At 44.1% G+C, this 25,738-nt stretch overlaps 1 protein-coding gene across 1 annotated transcript in view; it reads right to left on the bottom strand.

Moving 5' to 3' along the window:
* Positions 1-10,632: 10,632 nt before the first annotated feature.
* Positions 10,633-25,738, bottom strand: part of LOC106586909 (uncharacterized) — a 171,885-nt gene continuing 156,779 nt past the window's right edge. Inside the window, exons 3-4 of the mRNA XM_045707470.2 lie at positions 21,614-21,744; positions 10,633-17,465 (exon numbers count right to left, since the gene is read on the bottom strand). Of these exons, the coding sequence (XP_045563426.2) occupies positions 13,481-17,465; positions 21,614-21,744 (4,116 nt within the window). The 3' untranslated portion in view covers positions 10,633-13,480. The remainder of the gene's footprint in view (positions 17,466-21,613; positions 21,745-25,738) is intronic.

The following is a 25,738-nucleotide window of genomic DNA, read 5'->3' as shown; positions in this document are numbered from 1 at the left end:
AGGGAGGTGCTGCTCAGCGTGAGGTAATACAGTAGTGGGAGTGCTGCTCAGCGTGAGGTAATACAGTAGGGGGAGTGCTACTCAGCGTGAGGTAATACAGTAGAAGGAGGTGCTGCTCAGCGTGAGGTAATACAGTAGAGGGAGGTGCTGCTCAGCGTGAGGTAATACAGTAGGGGGAGGTGCTGCTCAGCGTGAGGTAATACAGTAGAGGGAGTGCTGCTCAGCGTGAGGTAATACAGTAGAGGGAGTGCTGCTCAGCGTGAGGTAATACAGTACATTTTACATTTTTACATTTTAGTAATTTACCAGACGCTCTTATCCAGAGCGACTTACAGTAGTGAATGGATACATTTCATAATTTTTTTCCCCCGTACTGGTCCCCTGTGGGAATCGAACCCACAACCCTGGCGTTGCAAACACCAGGCTCTACCAACTGAGCCACACGGGACCTGCTGCTCAGCGTGAGGTAATACAGTAGAGGGAGTGCTGCTCAGCGTGAGGTAATACAGTAGAGGGAGGTGCTGCTCAGCGTGAGGTAATACAGTAGAGGGAGTGCTGCTCAGCGTGAGGTAATACAGTAAGGGGAGGTGCTGCGTGAGGTAATACAGTAGAGGGAGTGCTGCTCAGCGTGACGTACTACAGTAGGGGGAGTGCTGCTCAGCGTGAGGTAATACAGTAGGGGGGAGTGCTGCTCAGCGTGGGGTAATACAGTAGAGGGAGTGCTGCTCAGCGTGAGGTAATACAGTATGGGGGAGTGCTGCTCAGCGTGAGGTAATACAGTAGAGGGAGGTGCTGCTCAGCGTGAGGTAATACAGTAGAGGGAGTGCTGCTCAGCGTGAGGTAATACAGTAGGGGGAGTGCTGCTCAGCGTGAGGTAATACAGTAGAGGGAGGTGCTGCTCAGCGTGAGGTAATACAGTAGGGGGAGTGCTGCTCAGCGTGAGGTAATACAGTAGAGGGAGTGCTGCTCAGCGTGAGGTAATACAGTAGGGGGAGTGCTGCTCAGCGTGAGGTAATACAGTAGAGGGAGGTGCTGCTCAGCGTGAGGTAATACAGTAGAGGGAGGTGCTGCTCAGCGTGAGGTAATACAGTAGAGGGAGTGCTGCTCAGCGTGAGGTAATACAGTAGGGGGAGTGCTGCTCAGCGTGAGGGAATACAGTAGAAGGAGGTGCTGCTCAGCGTGAGGTAATACAGTAGAGGGAGGTGCTGCTCAGCGTGAGGTAATACAGTAGGGGGAGGTGCTGCTCAGCGTGAGGTAATACAGTAGAGGGAGTGCTGCTCAGCGTGAGGTAATACAGTAGAGGGAGTGCTGCTCAGCGTGAGGTAATACAGTAGAGGGAGTGCTGCTCAGCGTGAGGTAATACAGTAGGGGGAGTGCTGCTCAGCGTGAGGTAATACAGTAGAGGGAGGTGCTGCTCAGCGTGAGGTAATACAGTAGGGGGAGGTGCTGCTCAGCGTGAGGTAATACAGTAGAGGGAGGTGCTGCTCAGCGTGAGGTAATACAGTAGTGGGAGTGCTGCTCAGCGTGAGGTAATACAGTAGGGGGAGTACTGCTCAGCGTGAGGTAATACAGTAGAGGGAGTGCTGCTCAGCGTGAGGTAATACAGTAGGGGGAGTGCTGCTCAGCGTGAGGTAATACAGTAGAGGGAGGTGCTGCTCAGCGTGAGGTAATACAGTAGAGGGAGGTGCTGCTCAGCGTGAGGTAATACAGTAGAAGGAGGTGCTGCTCAGCGTGAGGTAATACAGTAGAGGGAGGTGCTGCTCAGCGTGAGGTAATACAGTAGGGGGAGGTGCTGCTCAGCGTGAGGTAATACAGTAGAGGGAGTGCTGCTCAGCGTGAGGTAATACAGTAGAGGGAGTGCTGCTCAGCGTGAGGTAATACAGTAGCGGGAGGTGCTGCTCAGCGTGAGGTAATACAGTAGAGGGAGTGCTGCTCAGCGTGAGGTAATACAGTAGAGGGAGGTGCTGCTCAGCGTGAGGTAATACAGTAGAGGGAGGTGCTGCTCAGCGTGAGGTAATACAGTAGAGGGAGGTGCTGCTCAGCGTGAGGTAATACAGTAGAGGGAGATGCTGCTCAGATGGAATGTTTTATGTGTTCTCCACACTCTCGTACTCAAGAGAACGTCCTGGGAGAATGCACTCAGAGCATACGAGTGTGGAGCACGGCAGTATGCGTGTTAAGAAACAACAAATGTTTTAGCTGCATCAACATCCGTACTCTAATGCAAGGATTGGAGAGGAGTAAACCACCAATGTTTGCAGTTTTTAATATGACATCTGAGTGAGACTGACTAACAAAATCAATGAAGGCCCCTCGGCCACGATAACAAGTTTAGATAGCTGGTTGCTAAATTAACTTAGCAATTAAAAATAAAAATGTAAAAAACATTTGCTGACACGGGCTAATTGACTGACTATCAGTGACTGACATAACGAGAGTAGAACTGCTGATGCACAAAGACATTTAGAAATTGCACCTTGGTGTATTTTACTATTCGAAGTCGCAACAGTAAGTTGAGACCCCGACTGACTTCCGTTTAGGAATCTGATCCGGTGGTCTTCAAAAGGGGGGTGTGGGTGGGGGGGCACTCCCCCTACAGCTGTAATGCCTCAGCGGCTGTAAACTGTCATCGCAGTGGTCAGTCAGACGGTGATACAACTAGGAAAATATCGCTCTGTAGCTCTACCTTAACTTATGTATGTATTCCCCCTGTGAAGTGTATTGGGACCTTGTAATAATGTATTTTACTTTTAACTTTAGCCTGACACAATCCTTCAAGTCACTCAATAGACGAACACGAGAGATGTGAAAGTGGCCATTTACTCGACAGCTGTAGAGCTCTAGAGGTCATGTAGCTGTTGAAAAGCATGTGGGGTGTTTGACAAGCCTTGGCTGTGGGAGATTTAATGCATCTCATTGTAAAATAGACGGACTAAATTTGTGTTACTCCACATATCCACCATCACTTTTTTTTTGTTGTAATTCTCCCCTCAACAACTCTTTAGATGAAATATTCAACAGCATTATATCTCCAAGACAAATTGCCTCCGTCTTACAACCCCACAAACAGCTTTTCTGTTAATGCCTCTGTGTAGAAAGATTTCCACTCAACTTGACAAAGATGCTGCTGTAGTAATTTATACTCGGTACAGAGGGTACATACAGACACATCGCACACAGACACATCTCATACAGACACATCTCAACACAGACACATCTCATACAGACACATCTCAACACAGACACATCTCATAAAGACACATCTCATAAAGACACATCTCATACAGACACATCTCACACAGACACATCTCAACACAGACACATCTCAACACAGACACATCTCAACACAGACACATCTCACACAGACACATCTCACACAGACACATCTCAACACAGACACATCTCACACAGACACATCTCAACACAGACACATCTCACACAGACACATCTCACACAGACACATCTCAACACAGACACATCTCAAACAGACACATCTCAACACAGACACATCTCACACAGACACATCTCACACAGACACATCTCAACACAGACACATCTCAACACAGACACATCTCAACACAGACACATCTCACACAGACACATCTCACACAGACACATCTCACACAGACACATCTCAACACAGACACATCTCAACACAGACACATCTCAACACAGACACATCTCAACACAGACACATCTCATACAGACACATCTCAACACAGACACATCTCAACACAGACACATCTCAACACAGACACATCTCAACACAGACACATCTCACACAGACACATCTCACACAGACACATCTCACACAGACACATCTCAACACGGACACATCTCACACGGACACATCTCACACGGACACATCTCACACGGACACATCTCACACAGACACATCTCACACAGACACATCTCAACACAGACACATCTCAACACAGACACATCTCAACACAGACACATCTCACACAGACACATCTCACACAGACACATCTCAACACAGACACATCTCACACAGACACATCTCAACACAGACACATCTCACACAGACACATCTCACACAGACACATCTCAACACAGACACATCTCAAACAGACACATCTCAACACAGACACATCTCACACAGACACATCTCACACAGACACATCTCAACACAGACACATCTCAACACAGACACATCTCAACACAGACACATCTCACACAGACACATCTCACACAGACACATCTCACACAGACACATCTCAACACAGACACATCTCAACACAGACACATCTCAACACAGACACATCTCAACACAGACACATCTCATACAGACACATCTCAACACAGACACATCTCAACACAGACACATCTCAACACAGACACATCTCAACACAGACACATCTCACACAGACACATCTCACACAGACACATCTCACACAGACACATCTCAACACGGACACATCTCACACGGACACATCTCACACGGACACATCTCACACGGACACATCTCACACAGACACATCTCACACAGACACATCTCAACACAGACACATCTCACACGGACACATCTCACACAGACACATCTCAACACAGACACATCTCAAACAGACACATCTCAACACAGACACATCTCACACAGACACATCTCACACAGACACATCTCAAAACAGACACATCTCAACACAGACACATCTCACACAGACACATCTCAACACAGACACATCTCAACACAGACACATCTCATACAGACACATCTCACACAGACACATCTCAACACAGACACATCTCACACAGACACATCTCAACACAGACACATCTCAACACAGACACATCTCATACAGACACATCTCACACAGACACATCTCAACACAGACACATCTCAACACAGACACATCTCACACAGACACATCTCAACACAGACACATCTCAACACAGACACATCTCACACAGACACATCTCAACACAGACACATCTCAACACAGACACATCTCAACACAGACACATCTCACACAGACACATCTCAACACAGACACATCTCACACAGACACATCTCAACACAGACACATCTCACACGGACACATCTCACACGGACACATCTCACACGGACACATCTCACACGGACACATCTCACACAGACACATCTCAACACAGACACATCTCACACGGACACATCTCACACAGACACATCTCAACACAGACACATCTCAAACAGACACATCTCAACACAGACACATCTCACACAGACACATCTCACACAGACACATCTCAACACAGACACATCTCAACACAGACACATCTCATACAGACACATCTCACACAGACACATCTCAACACAGACACATCTCAACACAGACACATCTCACACAGACACATCTCAACACAGACACATCTCAACACAGACACATCTCACACAGACACATCTCAACACAGACACATCTCAACACAGACACATCTCACACAGACACATCTCAACACAGACACATCTCACACAGACACATCTCACACAGACACATCTCAACACAGACACATCTCAACACAGACACATCTCACACAGACACATCTCAACACAGACACATCACACACAGACACATCTCACACAGACACATCTCAATACAGATGCATCTCAACACAGACACATCTCACACAGACACATCTCAACACAGACACATCTCATACAGACACATCTCACACAGACACATCTCAACACAGACACATCTCAACACAGACACATCTCAACACAGACACATCTCAACACAGACACATCTCACACAGACACATCTCACACAGACACATCTCAACACAGACACATCTCACACAGACACATCTCAACACAGACACATCTCACACAGACACATCTCAACACAGACACATCTCACACAGACACATCTCACACAGACACATCTCAACACAGACACATCTCAACTCAGACACATCTCAACACAGACACATCTCACACAGACACATCTCACACAGACACATCTCAACACAGACACATCTCAACACAGACACATCTCACACAGACACATCTCAACACAGACACATCTCATACAGACACATCTCACACAGACACATCTCAACACAGACACATCTCACACAGACACATCTCACACAGACACATCTCACACAGACACATCTCAACACAGACACATCTCAACACAGACACATCTCACACAGACACATCTCAACACAGACACATCACACACAGACACATCTCACACAGACACATCTCAATACAGACGCATCTCAACACAGACACATCTCACACAGACACATCTCAACACAGACACATCTCATACAGACACATCTCACACAGACACATCTCAACACAGACACATCTCAACACAGACACATCTCAACACAGACACATCTCAACACAGACACATCTCACACAGACACATCTCACACAGACACATCTCAACACAGACACATCTCACACAGACACATCTCAACACAGACACATCTCACACAGACACATCTCAACACAGACACATCTCACACAGACACATCTCACACAGACACATCTCAACACAGACACATCTCAAACAGACACATCTCAACACAGACACATCTCACACGGACACATCTCAACACGGACACATCTCAACACAGACACATCTCACACAGACAAATCTCAACACAGACATCTCAACACAGACACATCTCAACACAGACACATCTCACACAGACACATTTCACACAGACACATCTCAACACAGACACATCTCAACACAGACACATCTCACACAGACACATCTCAACACAGACACATCACACACCCACACATCTCACACAGACACATCTCAACACAGACACATCTCACACAGACACATCTCAACACAGACACATCTCATACAGACACATCTCACACAGACACATCTCAACACAGACACATCTCAACACAGACACATCTCAACACAGACACATCTCAACACAGACACATCTCACACAGACACATCTCAACACAGACACATCACACACCCACACATCTCACACAGACACATCTCAACACAGACACATCTCACACAGACACATCTCAACACAGACACATCTCATACAGACACATCTCACACAGACACATCTCACACAGACACATCTCAACACAGACACATCTCACACAGACACATCTCAACACAGACACATCTCACACAGACACATCTCACACAGACACATCTCACACAGACACATCTCAACACAGACACATCTCACACAGACACATCTCAACACAGACACATCTCAACACAGACACATCTCACACAGACACATCTCAACACAGACACATCTCAACACAGACACATCTCAACACAGACACATCTCAACACAGACACATCTCACACAGACACATCTCAACACAGACACATCACACACCCACACATCTCACACAGACACATCTCAACACAGACACATCTCACACAGACACATCTCAACACAGACACATCTCACACGGACACATCTCACACGGACACATCTCACACGGACACATCTCACACAGACACATCTCACACAGACACATCTCACACAGACACATCTCAACACAGACACATCTCACACGGACACATCTCAACACAGACACATCTCAAACAGACACATCTCAACACAGACACATCTCACACAGACACATCTCACACAGACACATCTCAACACAGACACATCTCAACACAGACACATCTCATACAGACACATCTCACACAGACACATCTCAACACAGACACATCTCAACACAGACACATCTCAACACAGACACATCTCAACACAGACACATCTCACACAGACACATCTCAACACAGACACATCTCAACACAGACACATCTCAACACAGACACATCTCACACAGACACATCTCAACACAGACACATCTCATACAGACACATCTCACACAGACACATCTCAACACAGACACATCTCAACACAGACACATCTCAACACAGACACATCTCAACACAGACACATCTCACACAGACACATCTCACACAGACACATCTCACACAGACACATCTCAACACAGACACATCTCACACAGACACATCTCACACAGACACATCTCACACAGACACATCTCAACACAGACACATCTCACACAGACACATCTCACACAGACACATCTCAACACAGACACATCTCAAACAGACATATCTCAACACAGACACATCTCACACGGACACATCTCAACACGGACACATCTCAACACAGACACATCTCACACAGACACATCTCACACAGACACATCTCAACACAGACACATCTCAACACAGACACATTTCACACAGACACATCTCAACACAGACACATCACACACAGACACATCTCACACAGACACATCTCAATACAGACACATCTCAACACAGACACATCTCACACAGACACATCTCAACACAGACACATCTCATACAGACACATCTCACACAGACACATCTCAACACAGACACATCTCAACACAGACACATCTCAACACAGACACATCTCAACACAGACACATCTCACACAGACACATCTCACACAGACACATCTCAACACAGACACATCTCAACACAGACACATCTCACACAGACACATCTCAACACAGACACATCTCAACACAGACACATCTCACACAGACACATCTCACACAGACACATCTCACACAGACACATCTCAACACAGACACATCTCAAACAGACACATCTCACACGGACACATCTCAACACGGACACATCTCAACACAGACACATCTCACACAGACAAATCTCAACACAGACATCTCAACACAGACACATCTCAACACAGACACATCTCACACAGACACATTTCACACAGACACATCTCAACACAGACACATCTCAACACAGACACATCTCACACAGACACATCTCAACACAGACACATCACACACCCACACATCTCACACAGACACATCTCAACACAGACACATCTCACACAGACACATCTCAACACAGACACATCTCATACAGACACATCTCACACAGACACATCTCAACACAGCCACATCTCAACACAGACACATCTCAACACAGACACATCTCAACACAGACACATCTCAACACAGACACATCTCAACACAGACACATCACACACCCACACATCTCACACAGACACATCTCAACACAGACACATCTCACACAGACACATCTCAACTCAGACACATCTCATACAGACACATCTCACACAGACACATCTCACACAGACACATCTCACACAGACACATCTCAACACAGACACATCTCACACAGACACATCTCAACACAGACACATCTCACACACACGTATCTCACACAGACACATCTCACACAGACACATCTCAACACAGACACATCTCACACAGACACATCTCAACACAGACACATCTCAACACAGACACATCTCACACAGACACATCTCAACACAGACACATCTCAACACAGACACATCTCAACACAGACACATCTCAACACAGACACATCTCAACACAGACACATCTCACACAGACACATCTCAACACAGACACATCACACACCCACACATCTCACACAGACACATCTCAACACAGACACATCTCACACAGACACATCTCAACACAGACACATCTCATACAGACACATCTCACACAGACACATCTCAACACAGACACATCTCACACAGACACATCTCAACACAGACACATCTCACACAGACACATCTCACACAGACACATCTCACACAGACACATCTCGCACAGACACATCTCACACAGACACATCTCACACAGACACATCTCGCACAGACACATCTCACACAGACACATCTCAACACAGACACATCTCACACAGACACATCTCACACAGACACATCTCAAACAGACACATCTCAACACAGACACATCTCACACAGACACATCTCAACAGACTTGCCACATATCAACACAGACACATCTCACACAGACTCATCTCAACACAGACACATCTCAACACAGACACATCTCACACAGACACATCTCACACAGACACATCTCAACACAGACACATCTCACACAGACACATCTCACACAGACACATCTCACACAGACACATCTCAACACAGACACATCTCAACACAGACACATCTCATACAGACATCTCACACAGACACATCTCAACACAGACACATCTCAACACAGACTCATCTCAACACAGACACATCTCAACACAGACACATCTCACACAGACACATCTCACACAGACACATCTCAACACAGACACATCTCACACAGACACATCTCACACAGACACATCTCACACAGACACATCTCACACAGACACATCTCAACACAGACACATCTCAACACAGACACATCTCATACAGACATCTCACACAGACACATCTCAACACAGACACATCTCAACACAGACACATCTCACACAGACACACTCAACACAGACACATCTCACACAGACACATCTCACACAGACACATCTCACACAGACACATCTCACACAGACACATCTCAACACGACACATCTCAACACAGACACATCTCACACAGACACATCTCACACAGCACATCTCAACACAGACACTTCTCAACACAGACACATCTCAACACAGACACATCTCAACACAGACACATCTCAACACAGACACATCTCAACACAGACACATCTCAACACAGACACATCTCAACACAGACACTCTCAAACAAGAGACTCAAGAAGTAGGAATATATCTGATTTAATTTATTTAATTTTACTTCAACACCATTCTGTTGACACAATTTTAGTAAAAACATAATTGAATGCTGATAATAATTCATCAGGCTACTATAAAAACAGAACTGTATCTTACAATATAAATATGTCTAATTTACAACATTTTTTCTCAGAGCAAGTGGAATTAATTATATAACAGAACGGTCGGACAGTTTTTTTTCACCCCGGCAACAGCTACGCTCCCTTACCTACTTATCTGGACAGTGAAACTATTACTTCTAATTTGTCTCTATAGATGAACTGTTTTATATGAACCGACAGTACAGAAGGTACCACGTTCATACATATCTGTTTATAAACCGTTTAGAAATGAAAGTACTTCATGTATCTTGTTCCTCCCATTTGAAAGGTGTCATAAGTATTTGTACAAATTCACTTCAAGTGTTATTACATTTTTGTCAACAGTTTAGTATTTGATCCCATATTCCTATCACACAATGACTCAATCTTCAATCTTGTGTCTCTACTAACTTGTTTATATGCGTTTGATGTTTGTTTTGGTTGCGTTTCAGATTGTGTTGTGGCCAATAGAAATGTATGGTAAATAATGTATTGTGTCATTTTGTTCACTTCTATTGAAAGAATAGAACATGTTTCTGAAAATACATTCATGTGGATGCTAACATGATTTTTTTGCTCCCGAGTGGCGCAGCGGTCTAAGGCACTGCATCTCAGCGCTAGAGGCATCACTACATACACCTCTGGTTCGATTCCAGGCTGTATCACAACCGGCCGTGATTGGGAGTCCCATAGGGCTGCACACAATTGGCCCAGCGTCGTCCAGATTTGGCCTGTGTAGGCCGTCATTTTAAATAAGAATTTGATCTTAACAGACTTGCCTTGTTAAATAAAGGTAAAATAAAAGATAAAAATAAACAGATAATCATGAATGAATCATGAATAAATCATGAATAACGATGAGCGAGATTCGTTCATGATTCGTTCATGATTCGTTCGCGATTCATTCGCGATTCATTCATGATTCGTTCATGATTCGTTCATGATTCTCCATAATCATGATAGCATACACATTATTAATGTAGTAGTGTTCAGAAACATATTCTACTCTCATTTACAATAAAAGTCACTCCAAAATGACACAATACATTATTGACCATTCATTCTTTTGACAGAATGTAACACTTTTTAAGTGAATTTGTCCAAATACTTATGACACCTTCAAATGGAGGGACTAGATACAGTACATAAAATGCATGCCTTTCTAAACAGTATCAAAATGTTAAAAAAAAAACTTCAAATAAAAGATGACATTCTGTACTGTCGCCTCATATAAGCAATTTGTTTTAGCTTCACTGTCCAAATAAATATGTAGGGGAGTATATAACTACTGTATTACAGCTACATGAAGACTTATGGAGAGGCTTGAAACGACACGGTAACCAGGTTTACATATCAAATCAAAATTTATTTATTTTATAAACGTGATTATAAAGACACTTGGTCATTTTTATACAAAAGAAAACTAGTTGATTAGACATTTTAACCCATTTTTCTATGCTATCCTACTTCAAAATCAGAAAGGGGGTCTCATGTATGTCAAATATAAAGACGTGTAACATTGAAGTCCCCAGACCCGACCATGAGAGATGTGTTTCTTGTTCAGAAACTAAAGAGGGTGAAATAAATAAAAATAAATACAATACAAAATAAATAAATAAAACACAAGTGGTCTAAATTCATTTCAGAGTCAGATGGGTAAATCCTTACAAAGAAAATATTTTTGGACATTAAATAAATTACTTTTGGAATACTGTAGTATCTGGATCAATTCAGGGGTAAATGTTACATGAATGAATTGTCATCATTTAGGAAAGCAAATGAACGTAGAGTGAACGTCATCGACAGGCGCTATTACACTAGATACAGCACTTTATTGTGTGTGTGTGTGTGCGTGTGTGTGTGTGTGTGTGTGTGTGTGTGTGTGTGTTCACGTTTAATTGAACTAGTATTGCATTAAATGCCCAAAGGTAGACTATTGAAGCACTTCACTAGCAAAAAACACAGACTATAGAATACCACAGACTTTAATAATGAATCTACCTGGGATAGTTTCTACATCAGACTGGTTTTAAATGTGCACACGTCCAAATTCTTTAGTTATGCTTGATTGTCTCTCTAAAGGAAATATGTCTGTCTAATATAGTATGAATGTAAAGCACTTATCACTCTGAATACTACAGAAGCCTTTTTCCATTGATAAAACAGGGTTGGATGTTACATGAAGATAATGACAAAACTACATGAAAAAAGTACTAGCTGGAAGTAAATTAAATGTTTTGTTGGAAGCAACAAAAATAAACATGATTGAATATTCTGCAGTGAGGATGTGATGTCTCAAAACATGGGCTGCAGTGGGATGTGATGTCTTAAAACATGGGCTGCAGTGGGATGTGATGTCTTAAAACAAGGGCTGCAGTGGGATGTGATGTCTCAAAACATGGGCTGCAGTGAGGATGTGATGTCTCAAAACAAGGGCTGCAGTGAGGATGTGATGTCTTAAAACAAGGGCTGCAGTGGGATGTGATGTCTTAAATCATGGGCTGCATTGGGATGTGATGTCTCAAAACATGAGCTGCAGTGAGGATGTGATGTCTTAAAACATGGGCTGCAGTGGGATGTGATGTCTTAAAACAAGGGCTGCAGTGAGGATGTGATGTCTCAAAACATGGGCTGCAGTGGGATGTGATGTCTCAAAACATGGGCTGCAGTGGGATGTGATGTCTCAAAACATGGGCTGCAGTGGGATGTGATGTCTCAAAACATGGGCTGCAGTGGGATGTGATGTCTCAAAACATGGGCTGCAGTGGGATGACGGTGGGATGTGGGTGTGACTGAAGCATCGAGGGAGGGAACATGGTTGGGCGGGGCATGGCGTGGAACGTCACTGCCATTGGGTGGTGGTGTAAACTGGGCGTTGCCACAACAGAGAGATGCGGTGTCGAGGTAAGAAAAGGAGGAGGTCCAGGTGGACATATATCCGCTCCCATTGGCCGGCGGCTGACTGGGACTGGCAGGACCTGGGGGAAGAGATGGGGCTGGGGATGAGGGGGCAGAAAGGCTGCATGGTGGTAGGCATGGTGGTGGTGCTGGTGGTGCTGGTGGTGGAGGATGGTGTGTTGGATGGTGATGGACCCGTTAGGCATGGGAGACAGGTGGACGGGGTGGAGCATGGGAGGACAGGAGGGGGACATGGGGACAGGAGAACCAGGCAGGACAGGCTTCATCTTCCCTGGGAACACCTGGTGTTGCTGATGGTGATTGAGGACGTGTCTATGGGTCTGGATTTGAACGACACAGTGGTGTTTCTCCATTCTGTCAGACGGGTGCTGCGGATGGAAACTCGGAGGTCTGTGGTTGTGGTAAGGGCTAGCTGGTCTATGATAGGGACTACACGGGCTGCCTGTAAGGTTAAGGCCCTCCCTGATCCCCCTCTCCTCATGAACCCTAATCCCAGGATGACACCTCTGGTGCTGGTTATGACCCTGGGGATGCTGGGGGCTGTGGCATTTCTGTTGGTTGGGGTAGCTCTGGAGACTATGCTGACAGGATTTGTCCAGACTCCCATTCTGTATCTGAAACCTCTGTGGAGGGATGAATGGAGGGGTGAGCTCTCTCGCACCCGGTGGACTCACATGAGCTGCTACTGTCACTGTTTGTCTTGTAATACAATCTTGTCCATTGTTGCCCATTTCTAGACGATGTACCATGATCGGGAGAGAAACAGTGGGAGAGTTTTGGAGACAAATAGTGATGTTTTTGTTTTCATTAGTAATACTGACTATTTCTGGGGGATTTGGGGTATCTTGTACAGGCCCAGGTTGAGAGGGAGAGGAGGAACTGTCTTCTTTCATGCTGGGAACATTGTTCTGAAACTGAAACCGAGGAGAGCTTCCCATTGGCTTTCTGCTGTGCTCTACAGCTGGCTGACTCAGGGCACTACAGCTGGCCAGTGGACCTTTAATCACAGGGTATTCTACATCTGTATTCATTAGATTCTGGACGTTCAGTTTACGTCTGTCATCAGACAGTACATCCACAGGAGGGTCTGAGATGTGAACATTGTGACCTACAGGAAGGGCTGAGATGTGAACATTGTGACCTACAGGAGGGTCTGAGATGTGAACATTGTGACCTACAGGAGGTTCTGAGATGTGAACATTGTGACCTACAGGAGGTTCTGAGATGTGAACATTGTGACCTACAGGAGGTTCTGAGATGTGAACATTGTGACCTACAGGAGGTTCTGAGATGTGAACATTGTGACCTACAGGAGGTTCTGAGATGTGAACATTGTGACCTACAGGAGGTTCTGAGATGTGAACATTGTGACCTACAGGAGGTTCTGAGATGTGAACATTGTGACCTACAGGAGGTTCTGAGATGTGAACATTGTGACCTACAGGAAGGTCTGAGATGTGAGGAGTATAACTGGCCCCTCTCTGTCTCTTCCTCTGTCTCCCCTCCCCACCACAGGAAACACAGACAGACCAAGAGGACCCCTCCTCAACCATTGAACCATCTGGCCAATTGGGCTCTACCATTACAGGTGACTGACACCTGGTGCATGAGACCTGGTGGTCAAGGCCTTGCTCATCAGCATCAAGCAAAGATGATGCTGTCCGTTTCCTTCTACAACAGTCTTTACCACAGCTCTCTGGTGAAAGAGATTTAGTCATGCTTGGTTTTTGGGTAATGGTCCCTGGGCTTTGTGGTGACAGACGTGTCATCACCATGGTTCGGTTTTGTCTAACAGCCCCAGCAGGGTTCTCTGTGCAGGGGTTGTCGTGGCTCTGCGAGCCGTGTCCTGCAGCGTTTCTCTGTTCTGTTGATGGATCGACTGGGTCTCTCCTGCCGTCGCTCCCGAACACCTTTTCAGAATCCATGGCGCCCTCATCAGAGAGACTGAGGCTGCCCGCTGATCCGTTTACACTGCCTGCTGTTTCCTGTCTGCTTCTCTCTTTCTCCCTCTCTTTCTCCCTCTTCTCTCGCTCTCTCTCCTCCCCCTCTCTCTCCTCCCTCTCTCTTTTCACCCTCTCTTTCTCCTTGTCCTCGGTGGCAGAGGGAGCAGCGTGGCCACTGTCAGCCGGATTTTGAGCTGATTGCTTTGACTTCTCTAATGGCTGTGAAGTGGGGGCTCTAAATTGGCTATCAAGTCCTTCCCAACACTCTGACTGTCTCTGGAATTTGTTGCATTTCTCCGGATTGCTCTCCACACCTCCATCCGTCTCCATCTCTCTGTGCCTCTCTTCCTCATATCCTCCTCTCCTCCTTCTCCTTCTCCTCCTCTTCTTCTTCTTGTGGCTCCTGTAATTGCGCCTGTCTCTGGATTTCCATTTCTTGATGCCTGCTGCTCTCTTGCCAGTCTGCTCTTTTGACTGACTACTAGATTTACCACCGCTGTAGACTCTGCTGTGTCTCTTCATTCGTAAGCTGCAGCTTTCTGCGTCTATTTCACTCAGGTGGTGCTCACATATGAGACAATCCTTCCTCTCCACTGTCTCCCTGTCATCTCTGATAGGGATATGATGATCTGGCCTTGAGTTGGCCTCTTTGTTGTGCTTGCTGTCTATTAGTTCCTCAGAACAGACAGAGGTTGAGCCGATGCACAACGCCTCAGATAACCTCAGCTCCGTCTTACTCTGACTGTCACCAGTACGAACCTTCGCCCTGCTCTGCGACTGCTGCGAGGCCTTAAAGTCAAAATGGAGGGGATTGCAGCTGTAGGAGAGACAGGGCTCTGTCCTGGTGAAGGTCAGCATCTCTGAAGGCCATTGGAGAACAGTGTATCCATCTTTGCTGAGCACGGAGAAGAACGGCTGACTGGGCTTGGTGAAAGGACACGACAGGGTCTTCACCACCATCACCGTAATGTCTTCTCCTTTTTCTTTCTCTCTCGCAGTCCCAGGACACTCAGAGGACTGAGAGGAGGAGGAGCCGTCCTCACGGGGACCGTCAGAACTGGTGATGACCTCTGAAAAGGTACTGCCAACGGAGGAGTTTTCTTCCCCCGAGACACTCCTTTCTACTTTATCAACTTGTTGCTGTTTGTTTGTTTCCGGTTCAGCCTCTGTTGGGCTGTTTCTATGAGTTTCCTCAGAGTTCTGTCTATCTAGTACTGTGTCTGGGTCATCTAGGGGAATGTGACAAGGGGATGCAGGTAACTGGGAGACAGAGGACACATAATGTCTGGCGATATCCTCAGAGTTAACCAGCGCAGAATACAGACGTGATACCTGTGGTGGCATAGGTATGTCAGACCTGGACAGTGTATCTGATGACCTCTGGCTCCCCTCACTAACACTGTTAGGGCTGAGATCACCAGGCTTAGCGCCATTGGTCTCCACACCCGTACAACCCCGTCCTTTCTCCTCTGCAGTGGTTGAAACAGGGACGTTCAGCTCAACGAGGGGAATTCTGAGCTTCTGTGTTCCGATACGTTCTTTGGAACCCTCCTCCGTGTTCTCACAGAACACCGCCGCAGCAGATTCCAGCTTCACTGACGCTTTCTTTGGGAAGGAGAATGAGAAGGCGATTTTGTGCCTTTTGTAAGTTTGTTTCTTGGCCTTGCCATTGTAGGGCCAGTACAGTGTCTGCTGGGTCTTGCTGTTGGAGGCCAGACCAGTGCTGGTGCCAGTGGTGTGGTTGTGGGTCCCTGTCTCCAGCACTGTGGAGTTGTGGCTCTCTTCTGAAAGTCCATCAGTACAGCTCTCTCTGCAACTGGCGTCCACTGCTACAGTAGTAGACTTGAACTTGGGGCCACTGCCTGGAGCGCTGAAATAGAAAAAATAAACATTTGAATGAATATCAGCAAGTGAGTCTGTATTTATAGGTGCATGTTACTCGGTTGTTACGTGCAAATCCCTTAAGGATATTAATGCTCATGATTCATGTGGATATACTTAAGCAAGGACTCATCCCTAGACAACTGCTGCTTACAGTACAGTTATACAGTGTATACAGTATATGAAAACATTTTTTTTGCAGTTTATTTATTTATCTTCTTCTACACTCTAAAAAATGAGGGGTTCAACAAAGGTTCTCCTGAGATCCTCAAAGTTCTTTGAAGAACCTTAGGGTTCTTGGCACTGAAAATTGCCCCCAAAAGGTTAGGAGGTACGGTTCATCGAGGAACCTCCTTAGTTGGTGGGGGGGAGACATCAGATGCAGGCACTTTACTGAAAAAAATGTAATAAAACTCTCCTCAATTTAAGGTAAGGTTGGTCCCTTGTATGATCTAAATGTATATTGTTTCATTATAATTCCATATATCTTTTCCAATTTGTGCAAATCTTTCTAAAACAGAAAAATGGACACAATTCAATGGATGTGAATCAACAAAGAGGTAAGAATACGTAGGCTATAAGAATATGTTGAAGGCTAGCTGTATTGGATGCTGATGATAATACGTAGGCTATAAGAATATGTTGAAGGCTAGCTGTATTGGGTGCAGATGATAATACGTAGGCTATAAGAATATGTTGAAGGCTAGCTGTATTGGATGCTGATGATAATACGTAGGCTATAAGAATATGTTGAAGGCTAGCTGTATTGGATGCTGATGATAATACGTTGAAGGCTAGCTGTATTGGGTACAGATGATAATACGTAGGCTATAAGAATATGTTGAAGGCTAGCTGTATTGGGTGCAGATGATAATACGTAGGCTATAAGAATATGTTGAAGGCTAGCTGTATTGGATGCTGATGATAATACGTAGGCTATAAGAATATGTTGAAGGCTAGCTGTATTGGATGCTGATGACTGAACTGCTCATTTTGTGTCTGCAGGTTCACAGACGAGAAGATCTACAAAGGTATGTCAATTGGTATCCTATGCAGATCAGATGTACCATCTTCCTCCCTTACCTCTTCGTCTTCAATGAATGTCCCATAGGCCTCTACATTATGGACAAGGGATGTGTATGAAAACCATTATCACCAGGGGCAGCAGGTAGCCTAGTGGTTAGAGCGTTGGACTATGTAACCGAAAGGTTGCAAGATCAAATCCCTGAGCTGACAAGGTATAAATCTGTCGTTCTGCCCCCTGAACAAGGTAGTTAACCCACTGTTCCTAGACCGTCATTGAAAATAAAAAGTTGTTCTTAACTGACTTGCCTAAATAAAGAAGTTATCACAACAGTGTTTTTCATTCACCACAAAAACCAAGGTATGAATACTGTCGTGTGCATGTTTTGTAATATAAAAATAAAAAACTGGATTCACAGACTTCCCTACACCTCTGATGAATATAACAGGAAACCTTTTCAATCACCATGCACTGAAAAATCACTATGGACTATGGATACAGAGAACAACACATTAACATTACATTTTAGTCATTTAGCAGATGCTCTTATCCAGAGCGACTTACAGTAGTGAATGCATACATTTCATGCATTTAAAAAAATATATATATATATTTTTTTTTGTACTGGCCTCCCATGGGAATCAAACCCACAAACCTGGCGTTGCACACACCATGCTCTACCAACTGAGCCACAGGGTATATCTATTGGATCCATTGGACTTGGGGCTCTTCTGGGAGTTTACCTCAAATACCTCATATTTAGATTCTTTTATTCTGCTTTGCCACTAAAATCGTAATAAACACTGATACACTATAACGTTGTGTTACTGTTGTTATTGTTGTGTTTGTTATTAATAAAAATACAAAATAATAATGGGGGGGTAGTCCAACAAGTTCTTCAAGAGGCTCTTCGAGGATCCATTAAAAGGGGAGAAGAAGAACTTACAGTTAAAGTCGGAAGTTTACACCTTAGCCATTTAAACTCCGTTTTTCACAATTCCTGACATTTAATCCTAGTAAAAAATTCCCTGTCTTAGGCCAGTTAGGATCACCACTTTATTTTAAGAATGTGAAATATCAGAATAATAGCAGAGAGAATTATTTATTTCAGCTTTTATTTCTTTCATCACTTTCCCAGTGGGTCAGAAGTTTAAATACACTGAATTAGTATTTGTTAGCAATGCCTTTATATTGTTTAACTTGGGTCAAATGTTTTGGGTAGCCTTCCACAAGTTTCCCACAATAAGTTGGGTGAATTTTGGCCCATTCCTCCTGACAGAGCTGGTGTAACTGAGTCAGGTTTGAAGGCCTCCTTGCTCACACACGCTTTTTCAGTTCTGCCCACAAATTTTCAATGGGATTGAGGTCAGGGCTTTGTGATGGCCACTCCAATACCTTGACTTTGCCACAACTTTGGAAGCATGCTTGGGGTCATTGTCCATTTGGAAGACCCATTTGCAACCAAGCTTTAAATTCCTGACTGATGTCTTGAGATGTTGCTACAATATATCCACATAATTTTCATTCCTCATGACGCCATCTATTTTGAGAAATGCACCAGTCCCTCCTGCAGCAAAGCACCCCCACAACATGATGCTGCCAGCCCCATGCTTCACGGTTGGGATGGTGTTCTTCAGTTTGCAAGCCTCCCCCTTTTTCCTCCAAACATAACGATGGTCATTATGGCCAAACAGTTCTATTTTTTGATTCATCAGACAAGAGGACATTTCTCCAAAAAGTACGATCTTTGTCCCCATGTGCAGTTGCAAAACGTAGTCTGGCTTTTCTATGGCGGTTTTGGAGCAGTGGCTTTTTCCTTGCTGAGCGGCCTTTTAGGTTGTCGATATAGGACTCGTTTTTCTGTGGATTTAGATACTTTTGTACCTGTTTCCTCCAGCATCTTCACAAGGTCCTTTGCTGTTGTTCTGGGATTGATTTGCACATTTTACACCAAAATACGTTAATCTCTAGGAGACAGAACACATCTCCTTCCTGAGTGGTATGATGGCTGCGTGGTCCCATGGTGTTTATACCTGTGTACTATTGTTTGTACAGATGAATGTCGTACCTTCAGGCATTTGGAAATTGCTCCCAAGGATGAACCAGACTTGTGGAGTTCTACAATATTTTTCTGAGGTCTTGGCTGATTTCTTTAGATTTTCCCATGATGTCAAGCAAAGAGGCACTGAGTTTGAAGGTAGGCCTTGAAATACGTCTACAGTTACACCTCCAATTGACTCAGGCTAATTGACATCGTTTATCAGAAGCTTCTAAAGCCATGACATAATTTTCTGGAATTTTCCAAGCTGTTTAAAGGCACAGTCAACTTAGTGTATGTAAACTTCTGACCCAATGGAATTGTGATACAGTGAATTAATTATAAGTGAAATAATCTGTCTGTAAACAATTGTTGGAAAAATGACTTGTGTCATGTAGGAAGTAGATGTCCTAACTGACTTGCCAAAACTATAGTTTGTTAACAAGATATTTGTGGAGATTTTATGACTCCTACCTAAGTGTATGTAAACTTCTGACTTCAACTGTATGAATGTTCCCCAACTGTTTATATTTGAAGAACCCCTAAAGGATACTTTAGGAACCTTTCCTTTTTAGAGTTTACCCAAGATGGTTGAAACTATAAATAAACCCAGCAGGAAAAGATGGTTGAAACTATAAATAAACCCAGCAGGAAAAGATGGTTGAAACTATAAATAAACCCAGCAGGAAAAGATGGTTGAAATTATAAATAAACCCAGCAGGAAAAGATGGTTGAAATTATAAATAAACCCAGCAGGAAAAGATGGTTGAAACTATAAATAAACCCAGCAGGAAAAGATGGTTGAAACTATAACTAAACCCAGCAGGAAAAGATGGTTGAAACTATAACTAAACCCAGCGGGAAAAGATGGTTGAAATGAAGTCATTCCAACCGATTAGAAGCAGGAATGACAACATTACAACCAGAAGATGTTCTGTGTGACTATTAGCCTGCTTTAAATGTCATGAACTATTAGACATTATCTGTGACAAATCACATCCCGTATGCAAGAGGCACTTGGACCACTGAATGTAACCAAATCCTGGAGGTATGTTAATGGATTTATAGTACCCACCATTGGACCTCTCTGCGTTGTTCGGCCAGCTCATGTAACCGCTGGAGTGCTCTCTCCTGTTTCCTCTCATCCTTCCTGGTTTTAGAGGCCACATTCCGGGCAAACTCTCTCTGCTTCAGCTCCTTCAGCCGCTGTGGATGGCAGAGAACAAATATTCAATTTGATATCTCCATCGTCTCCAGATATCGCTTAAGGGTGTGTCCCAAAATACCACTTTATTTCCACTAGAGTGGATTAGTTTTCACCAGGGCCCAAGTAGTGTACTATATCGGAGAGAGGACGCCTACATCTTGTGTTGAGGCTATTGGCACCCAGCCTGATTACCTCTCCCCAAACAATCTACATGTAATCTACCACTATATATGGAGGAGGTACATCTAATCCCACACTATATATGGAAGGAGTTACATCTAATCTACCATTATATATGGAAGGAGGTACACTTAATCTACCACTATATATGGAAGGAGGTACATCTAATCTACCACTATATATGGAAGGAGGTACATCTAATCTACCACTATATATGGAAGGAGGTACATCTAATCTACCACTATATATGGAAGGAGGTACATCTAATCTACCACTATATATGGAAGGAGGTACATCTAATCTACCACTATATATGGAAGGAGGTATATTTAATCTAACACTATATATGGAAGGAGGTACATCTAATCTAACACTATATATGGAAGGAGGTACATCTATTCTACCACTATATATGGAAGGAGGTACATCTAATCTACCACTATTTATGGAAGGAGGTACATCTAATCTACCACTATATGTGGAAGGAGGTACATCTAATCTACCACTATATATGGAAGGAGGTATATTTAATCTTCCACTATATATGGAAGGAGGTACATTTAATCTAACACTATGCATGGAATAGGGTTCATCTACAGTATCTATAATATGTCTAGATATCTGTATTTCTCTACGTGTATGTAGGGAGAAAAAGGACAATAGTGCGTCAGTGCACTACTCCATGTCTAAGTGACAAAGCTGACTGCATAATAATCCTCCTCCGAGAGAGAGAGAGAGAGAGAGAGTGTGGGAGTCTCCTTCTTTTTCTCCTCAGCCCTACACTCCTGTTATTTTAACAGACTGCATGGGTATCTATCTTGGTATGTCATGGATTCAACAATATAATGCACTAGCAGCACAGATTAAAAGTCCCTTCAGAACACCTATGGGAGGTAATAAAGGTGTTTTCACACCACTGTTACGCTTCGTCAAACCTATTTTCTGCACAAATGAAAAAACTGGCTTCAGATGTGGCCGCTAAACTCCATGAAATTGGCCTATTTACTTCTCAGATCAAACTAGCTGATATTAATTGGAATTTGCTTCCACTGTATGAATATATTTTGTGTTTCTGAGGGGCCAGGAGGGGAGAGATGGAAACAGTATTTTCCTATGTTATGTTGATTACAGTGTATATAGAAATGCAAAATGGATAGTTGCATATTAGATGTTTTAAATATATATATTTTTAAAACATAGGTTTTAGTTGCTTAGCAAAATGTTAAATGTCACTTAAACATTGCATTCCTTTAGTAGTTATATAAGTTAACACTATCCAATGACACGCATTCAACACTTTCATTATACAATGTCAGCCAATTTCAATTATCTGCATTTGCAAAGCTGTTACATTTATACAGATCTGTTGTTTGCTTAGTGTTACTATGTCATTGTAGTCACCAATTGTGTGGTATGATAAAAATAGCATTGGTTCCAACAGACAGCTCAAGGAGTCCAGCTCCAACATTGGTTACAACAGACAGCTCAAGGAGTCCAGCTCCAACATTGTTTACAAAAGACAGCCTGAGGAGTCCAGCTCCAACATTGGTTCCAACAGACAGCCTGAGGAGTCCAGCTCCAACATTGTTTACAACAGACAGCCTGAGGAGTCCAGCTCCAACATTGTTTAAAGCAGACAGCCTGAGGAGTTCAGCTCCAACAGTTTAGCACCGCAACACACCCTCTCCTGTTTGAGACTTCAGTATTAACATCGTCTGCATCCCAAATTCCACCCAGTACCCTGTATAGCGCACTACTGTCGACCAGGGCCCATAGGGTGTGAATTTTTGTGCACTGTATAGGGAATAGGGTACCATTTGGCATACGTTTACAGTGGCTGGAGTCTCATAGCAAGGATGTGATGCTGTGAGATCCCATATAATTTTGTCATGTTATCAGACCGTTACCTCTCTGAGGGAGCAGGCTGGGTTAACTGGTCTGATCCTCTCTGGATGGTGTTTAACACTACAGTGTGTGTGCGTGTGTGTGTGCGTGTGTGTGTGTGTGTGTGTGTGTGTGTGTGTGTGTGTGTGTGTGTGTGTGTGTGTGTGTGTGTGTGTGTGTGTGTGTGTGTGCAGATACAGCCCAGTCAGCCTTCCTAACCACCACACTGGTCTCTGTCAGCCTCAATGCCTTATGCCTCCCTGGCTGGCTGGCAGAAAATACCAGACAGGTTTGCATCTCCTATATTTATCACAATCCCAGGTGCGTTAGCGCAATGATTAGTGTCGGTGGTGTAGCTATCCATCGATCGCACAAAGCGATACCGTTGGAAAAGGCTTCCTGAGTTCTGAACGATTGGTGGAACAGGAGGAGTGACCTGTGTTGCATTAGGATGCCTTGGGTTACATCATGTGGAACAGAGCGGTAATACCTCAGACTTAGAGGGCACGTTCCTCATCTCCCGTGATCCGCAGGGAAACCTGTCAGGGTTTTAGAGCCGTAATACTGAAATACACCCATTTTAAACTCATTTTGTAGAAGTCGTTTCGACACGGTGGTGAGATGAGATGGGGGGAGGGTAATCAATGTCTCTCAGTCTCAGACTGAAATACTTTTTCATCTCCTAACTTTTGAAAGTCAGGGTTTTAAGAGAATGTCTTCTAGTTCAAGATGGGCTATGAATGCCGGACAGTGTTTGGTTGTGTTTTGATTCTCCTAGTAATATTATTCTGGTCTGGCTATTCCTGTCACGTCCTGACCATAGAAAGCTTTTATTATCTATGGTAGAGTAGGTCAGGGCGTGACAGGAGGGTTTTGTCTAGTTTATTTATGTCTATGTTGGTTCTAGTTACTTTTTTCTATGTTGGTGGTTTTGTCTAGTTTCTGTATTTCTATGTGGGGGTTCTAGTTTCTGTATTTCTATGTTTTTTGGGGGATGATCTCCAATTAGAGGCAGCTGGTCATCGTTGTCTCTAATTGGGGATCATATATAAGTTGTTGTTTTTCCCACTAGGTTTTGTGGGAGATTATTTTGAGTTAGTGTATGTTTCACCTCTTTGTCACGGTTAGTTGTTTTGTTTATTAGTTTATTTGTATGTCTTGCATAGTTTCACAGTTATAATAAAATGTGGAACAAAACACACGCTGCGCCTTGGTCTCCTTCATCATATGACGAACATGACAATTCCCTGCTATCGATGGGTGTTTTGATTGTCCTACCACCACCACAGTGATATAATTCTGGTCTGGCTATTCCCTGCTATCGATGGGTGTTTTGATTGTCCTACCACCACCACAGTGATATAATTCTGGTCTGGCTATTCCCTGCTATCGATGGGTGTTTTGATTGTCCTACCACCACCACAGTGATATAATTCTGGTCTGGCTATTCCCTGCTATCGATGGGTGTTTTGATTGTCCTACCACCACCACAGTGATATAATTCTGGTCTGGCTATTCCCTGCTATCGATGGGTGTTTTGATTGTCCTACCACCACCACAGTGATATAATTCTGGTCTGGCTATTCCCTGCTATCGATGGGTGTTTTGATTGTCCTACCACCACCACAGTGATATAATTCTGGTCTGGCTATTCCCTGCTATCGATGGGTGTTTTGATTGTCCTACCACCACCACAGTGATATAATTCTGGTCTGGCTATTCCCTGCTATCGATGGGTGTTTTGATTGTCCTACCACCACCACAGTGATATAATTCTGGTCTGGCTATTCCCTGCTATGCTATCGATGGGTGTTTTGATTGTCCTACCACCACCACAGTGATATAATTCTGGTCTGGCTATTCCCTGCTATCGATGGGTGTTTTGATTGTCCTACCACCACCACAGTGATATAATTCTGGTCTGGCTAT

This window comes from Salmo salar, chromosome 25 (genome assembly GCF_965601325.2).
Source record: "Salmo salar chromosome 25, fSalSal1, whole genome shotgun sequence".
Taxonomy (NCBI): domain Eukaryota; kingdom Metazoa; phylum Chordata; class Actinopteri; order Salmoniformes; family Salmonidae; genus Salmo; species Salmo salar.
This window is presented reverse-complemented; position numbering and strand designations above follow the sequence as displayed.